At 38.5% G+C, this 7,500-nt stretch overlaps 1 protein-coding gene across 7 annotated transcripts in view; it reads right to left on the reverse strand.

The window, feature by feature from the left end:
* Positions 1 to 7,500, reverse strand: part of Nmdar2 (glutamate ionotropic receptor NMDA type subunit 2) — a 671,980-nt gene that overhangs the window by 161,832 nt on the left and 502,648 nt on the right. For all 7 annotated transcript variants that reach the window (XR_012967269.1, XR_012967266.1, XR_012967267.1 and 4 more), the window contains one exon: positions 4,010 to 4,245. Coding sequence is in view for 3 of the 7 variants with exons in the window: in XM_076200978.1 (XP_076057093.1) it covers positions 4,010 to 4,245 (236 nt within the window). In the remaining 4 variants the exon portion in view is untranslated. The remainder of the gene's footprint in view (positions 1 to 4,009; positions 4,246 to 7,500) is intronic.

A 7,500-nucleotide genomic window follows, 5' to 3' on the forward strand; every position in this document is an offset into this window, starting at 1 on the left:
AACATACCTGTGAAAATAATGTGTATATGCATACATTCATATGTACATTTATATGTGTAAGTACATATCTATGAAAAAGTGTATATACATGCATATATTTATATGTACATGTATATGTATATATATATACATATATATATGTAAATGTAAATCTATCCATGAAAAAGTGTGCATGTATATTCATATATTTATATGCACATGTATATATATATATATATATATATATATAAACAGTATATGTATATATGTATGTATGTGTGTGTGTTTGTGTGTGTGTGTGTGTGTGTGTGTGTGTACATATATTTATATGTACAAGTACATGTATATATGTATGTGTGTGATTATATATCTATTAGAAAATAAAAAAGCGTATATGTATATGCATATATGCGTATTTGTGTAAGTATATAACCATTTATGAAAAAATTTTGTATATGCATATATCTATTTATATATACACACATGTATATGTGTAAGTGCATACCTTTCTAGAAAAAGTGTGTATGTACATGCATATATATATATATATATATATATATATATATATATATATGTATATATACATATACATATATATATATATATACATACATATATATATACATATGTTTGTATGTATATGTGCAGGTACATAAAATTATCAATCTATGAAAAAGCAAAAACAAATAAAATGTGTATGCATATGGACATATGTATATGTGCAAGTACATATCTATGAAAAATTGTGTATATGTTTATATTTATATGTATATGCATATATGTACATGTGTAAATACGTATCTGTGTTCATTATATCTATAAATGTACATTAAGAAAAAATAACAAAGTAATTTGCATAAGCTACTGTGGAAAATATAGACTGAGGTTCGACCATAGGAATAATGTTGAATGAGATGAGCGAGACCCTGACAGGTACACAGCTGAGGCTACCCTCGTGCCGGTGACAGGTGACAAGCGGAGTACACCAGGGACCTGCATAAACACCCTTCGCATAAATGAACTGGGAAGACCCAGAGCTCCACAGTAGCTAGCCATGAAACGATGGTCTGCTGTCATTGTTGTATAAGTAAGGGACAGCTTCTTTATTTCCGGCTTAGGATGGGGGGAGGAAAAGGATGAGAAGGAGGAGGACTAACAGAAGGAAAAGGAGGTGAAGGAGGAGGAGAAGGAGGGGATGAAGGAGGAGGAGGGGGAGGAGGACTAAGAGAAAGAAAAGGAGGAGGAGGAGGAGGAGGGGGAGAATGACGAAGGGGAGTAAGAGGAGGAGGAGCGGACCAGCAGCCCCTTGTCATCTTTCTTCATGCGGAAAGGAGGAGGAAATACAGTCGAAGCTGATAGAAAAGAGATCTTGAGCTATATCCGGAGACTGAGTGATACCCTATGATGGAAATTGGGGTGCTTAAGGGTCTTGAGGATGAATGGAGGGGAGACGATTCTCTCGACCATCCATCTCACTGGGTCACCATTAGCAAGTACCTGTCATTAATCCCTGATCTACATACAGGATAGCAAGTTCCATAAAAGCGTTTGTAGACGATATCAAAATCAAAAGGACATACATATATACACAAGCACACATACAAATGTACATACATACACACACACATATGGTATATACTCGTACATTCATACATATATGCATACACACACACACACACACACACACATACACACACACACACACACACACACATATATATATATATATATACTTACATATACATACAATATACATGCAGACATAAACACACACATACATACATACAACAGCTTCACGGTAGTTTCACGAGTTGATTTGCGGTAAAAAATTGCAAGTACTTCAACAAGCAAGTGCAGTGTAATACAACTGAGCATATGCTAAAAGAATACAGACATACTATAAAAGATAAGGAAAATCTAAATACCTGACTGATTTTTGAAAAAAATATTAACTCCAAAGATCACATAAAAATAATGATACAAAATAAGATACAAACATATACCAAAGTTTTTCCCCTTATAAGGGAGGTGGCCAAAAGAACAAAGGCATAAAAACCCCTTACACCTATTCCATATCCATCACACCCCACTCCCCTCCATCCTCTTCCCTCCCTCTTGTCTTGGCACCTCCTGGAGAGTGAGTGAGTGAGTGGTTTGAGGTAAAGGTGGGACTTCGTCAGGGATGTGTTATGTCAACCTGGCTGTTCAATTTATACATGGATGGGGTGGTGCGAGAGGTAAATACAAGGGTAGTGAGTCAGGGATTGGAGATAGTTAAAGAAAATGGAGAAAAGTAGGAGATAAGCCAGCTGTTGTTTGCGGACGACACTGCGCTTGTAGTAGGATCAGAGGAGGGATTAAGGAAGTTAGTGACAGAGTTTGGGAAGGTGTGTGAAGAAGGAAGTTGAGGATAAATGTGGGTAAAAGTAAGGTGATGAGATGTACAAGGGGAAAAAGTGGCAGCAGACTGGAAGTGAGTATTAAGGAAGACTGGAGGAAGTGGATATTTTTAGATACTTGGGTGCGAATGTGGCAGGAAAGGGAGGATTGGAGGCAGAGGTAGAATGTAGATTGAGAGAAGCGAGTAAATGCCTTGGTGGATAAAAAAGTGTAATGAGAAATAGACATTTACGAATGGATGCTAAGAGGAGATTGTATTAAGGAGTGATTGTGCCGACAGCACTGTATGGGGCAGAAACATGGACATAAGAGAGGAAGAAAGAAGGAGTTTGAATGTGTTTGAGATGAGGTGTCTGAGAAGTATGATGGGGGTTACTAGGCTGGACAGAGTGAGAAATGAGGAGGTGAGGAGGAGAACAGGGGTGGAAAGGGAGTTGGGAGATTGGGTGGATGAAAGAGTATTGGGATGGTTTGGACGCATGGAAGAATGAGTGAAGAAAGACCAGTTAAAGAGATGTGGAAGGCAGATGTGGAAGAAGTGAATATGAGAGGTCGACCTAGAGTGAGATGGATGGATGGGGTAAAAGGAGCTTTGGGGAAGAGGGGAATGTCTGTTGAGGAGGGACGGGAGAGGACAAAAGACAAGGGTGAATAGAGAATGGTTGTATATGGATGATGTTGTGATGCATGAGGTGGAATGGGTGGGGGATGGGGGGTGAGGGAGTATGTATGAGAAATAATTTGACAAAATAAGATGATTTTGGTAAAAAAAAAAAAAATCATCATCTAGGAGCACCTGATTACCTGAAACTACCTGAATTACTTGAAATTACCTGTAATAAATCTAATCAAGGTCACAAAAGACGAGTTATATTCCCATTAAATTATACTCGCCAGCACTAACTTAAGGGAAATGAAATCTGGAAAAAATATTTTAAGGTACTAGACGTATGAAATGAATAACTAAAAACATTAATATGAGTCTCAACCACACACAGCCTCAAGAAAACCTTCGACGACTTAAAACAAGAGGGTACGACACAGCACCAAAATAAACCCCTTTCTTTTATATTCACGGTTTGTACAATTGTTTTGGGTGCTCCCCTGGGGCACTCATTTACCCAGGGGAAATATACCCGTGGGTGTAGCACACAGAGAGGTAGTAGAATGACACTGACAAGTGTACACACACACACACACACACACACACACACACACACACACACACACACTTGGAACAGTTTAGAAGGCGATTAACCTTAACAACACATATATTCAAATCTAGATACATTCTAAGTACGACAGTCGGAGTATAACGAGATATAGCCCATGTTGGAGCCATGTGTGAATTTGTAATTAGGTATAATAATTAAAGTGTAGGAGACAGGATCCCAAGAACGCTGCTCCTTTCCTGTGTAAGTAAACACGATTAGGTGTACACACACACACACACACACACACACACACACACACACACACACACACACACACACACACACACACACACACACACACACACACACGCACGCACACCTTATGAGTGGAGACGGGCTTAGGTTTGTATGAAAACCCGTTTTTTCGAAATAAAGACGAGCATGAGAACGATCCAACAGCTCGCTATACAACTTACCAGACTTATGAGTGCACAGCATCCCCCTGAGTCGGTCTTCGCCAGGTGTTTGCGGAGGTACTTGAAGTAAATGTGCTCGAGGATGAGGAGGACAGCCGCAAGCAAGATGCCCGAGAAGAGGAGCAGATACGCCGACAAGAACTGCTCGAGGGCCAGCGGCTCCGACGCTCTCTTGTTATGCTTCTTGGGCTTACACGCTCCTGTAAGCCAGAACCTTTGCAGGCGTTCTATTTCCCCTGTGGAGCCGGGCAGGCAAGACAAAAATACGTGTTAAGGGACGGGAAAAAAAAAGAAGAGAGAGAGAGAGAGAGAGAGAGAGAGAGAGAGAGAGAGAGAGAGAGAGAGAGAGAGAGAGAGTGAGAGAGAGAGAGAGAGAGAGAAGAGACGAGAGGGAAGGGGGAAAGGAAAGCACTGAAGAGGAATGGCAAGAAGTAGAGAATTAGACTAAAATGTAAGTTCATGATTTTCGTCACTGCCACTCTACTTCCCTCATAATCATGACTGTTATTGTCGAAACTACAATTTTATCATGTGCCTTAATATTAGTCTTCCTTATAAATCATCTACTTATTTATTTATGTGGACTTGGTAAACCCAGCAACCACAGAATACCCATGTAAAGATATCTCGTAAGCTACCCAACATATTAGTTTGTAAAGAGTAGCAACCCAAGAATTGTGTTTGTAAATATAAATCGCCACAGCAGAGACGACCATTTAATTAAAGTTGGTTTAGGTTAGGTTAGGTTAGGTTAGGTTTGGTTAAATTAGGTTAGATTTGGTTAGGTGAAGCTTGTTAAAATCAGCCAAAACTCCAAATATTAACATGTAAAGTCAAACAATCCTCAGTTACGCTGGGATTGCGGATCATTACAACGTCCATTTATGTATCCTTTATCTATTCGTTCATTTATTTTATATGCACTTACATATTCATTTGTACATTATTTGTTTATTTATTTATTTATCTATTTACCTACTTATTCTTGTTTTATGAATATAGACGTCATGATCATTTCCTCTCAAATGGAAAATAAGTATTCTTATGTAATATCAGTTAGGTCACAAATGGGTCAAATGTATACACACAAAGGTAAATACGCAGACCAGCCTCGTTACAAGTAAATAAATAGATAAATAAATAGATAAATATACATGAAGGCAAGTATGACGACCCGGTATGATATAACACATAACGAATCGCCACCCTCCCATGTCCCCGCTGTTTGAGGAAAAAGTCAATTCTATTTCAATAGTATGAGTGGAGCAGTAGGAAAAAAAGTGTTTGGACGTTATGCAAACAAGCGGTTCCCTGTCGGTTTATTTTGCAATTGTATTCCTTTCGTAGATTTAACCTAAAAACAAAAAGAAACAATTTCGCCAACCGAGTAGTCAGGGTTCAGGCAATGAAATGTAGAATACCAAGAAATTTCGTTTGACTTAAAAACAGAAACTATATGTCGTAAACTCTGCCAATTTTTTTTCTTCGTTTTCTTATTTGAATATTTGTTTAGCTTTTCACTTGTTTGTCTTTTTGATAGCCCACTGGGACCGTTCTGACCCTGAGGGTCGATCCAACACGGCTTGGTAAGGTCGTTTGTATTATGCAACGCGGAGAAGTGTCGATCGTGTTGGAATGGCCGTGCTTTCGAATGAAGTCTGAAAACAGCGCAATCAACTCGATCCTATTGATGATCTACAAGAATTGCTGAAATGTTACAATGGTATATATATATATATATATATATATATATATATATATACATATGCAAATATGTACACACACACACACACACACACACACACACACACACACACACACATACATATATATACATACATATATATGTGTGCATACATATACATAAACATATATATATATACTTATATATATATAATATACATATTTATATATATATATATATATATATATATATATATATATATATAATATACATATGCATCAAGTATTGTAGAGATACCCGGTTCGCCACCGTTGCAACGGGAAACGGGCGACGAATAGCCGCAGCCTCATGAACTCCATCCACCTCATTACTTTGCCTTAGGTTAGGGTGTAGTGTTTGGCTTCATCTGTTTTTTGTTTTGTTTTTACTTAAAAATCTATTTACTTATCTATTTTATTATTGATTAATTCATTTGTGCATTTATTTATTTATTTATTCATTTGCATCTCTATTTTGTCTATTTCTTTTCTGGTTTTCAACTTTTTCTGGTTCTCTTAATTTCAACACTTTACATATGCCTTTGTGTGTGTGCGTGTGTGTGTGTGTGTGTATGTGTGTGTGTGTGTGTGTGTGTGTCTGTGTGTGTATGCGTGTTTTTTTTTGTGTGTGTGTATGTGTGATTATATGTGTGTGTGCTTGCGTATGTGTGTGTGTGTGCATGCGTGCGTACGTGCGTGTGTGTGTGCGTGTGTGTGCGTGTGTGTGTATGTGTGAGTGTGTGTGAGTGTGTATGTGTGTAAAAGGCTGGTAGATATAGGTAGACAAGTAAAGTAGATAGAGGGGTAGGTGGCGAGAGTTTCATTTTTACGAGTTAGATATTTGGTAAACATAAGCAGCGAACGAGTTGCATAATCTCGCTCACCGTCTAAAGTTTATAAACAACCGCTAGGGTACAGATTTTAATGCTGATGTGACAATATGTAAACTAAGCCATTTCTGCCTTCGATATCGAGATTACTTGTGTAAGCAGTATTGCTTAAGACGTTGTAACAGTATTTCTGATTGGAGAAGGAAGGAGGAGAAAAAAATTATTGTTACATGGAAGAAAAGTCACGCCCTTGGGGGAGGCACTTATTTGTAACATTAAAGATCATTGGATGGATAAGGTAGTGACGTCGGAGTAGAAGCGACATAGTGAGTGGATTGAGGATCCCAGAGAGAGTCACTTGGTGTAAATTGTTAAGTCAACTGTAAAAATCGGAAGAGACGAAGAGAAAATCTAGCTACGTTTGATTCACCCTATTGAGAAATATTACTTTTTTCTACAGAAAAAAACTTTTGAAAGACGTGATGGAAAGAAATTGAAAGTGGAAGAAGAAATACAAAACAATATAAGGGAACAGTAAACAGAATTAAACCAGTAATTACGGAGAGACACGGGAACTGAAAGTGATGGGCATGAAAGTGGTGGCAGCGGTGGGATAAGAAAGTAACGGCAGCTACGGGACGAACCGAGTGAATAAAACACGCTTCCGAAACTACAAGACTGGTGAGTGTATCAACTACTACAAGACTACGGCTACAAGTGTACGAGTACACCAACCACGCAGTGCACAACCACAACCACGTAGCCACGCGTATGCTGACTCCAAGGGACGACAAGACGAGGAACGAGGGGTCTACAACACTACGAGCAACTACTACGAGTGAAAGAGGGAAGGCGAAGTAGTAAACAAGGACTGACAAAGAAGACGAGGTTGACGTACGTGGAGGCAGTCGATTCAAATCGACTTTAAAAACACTGAAG

Source organism: Oratosquilla oratoria, chromosome 17, assembly GCF_046742065.1.
Source record: "Oratosquilla oratoria isolate Oo_2021 chromosome 17, ASM4674206v1, whole genome shotgun sequence".
NCBI lineage: Eukaryota > Metazoa > Arthropoda > Malacostraca > Stomatopoda > Squillidae > Oratosquilla > Oratosquilla oratoria.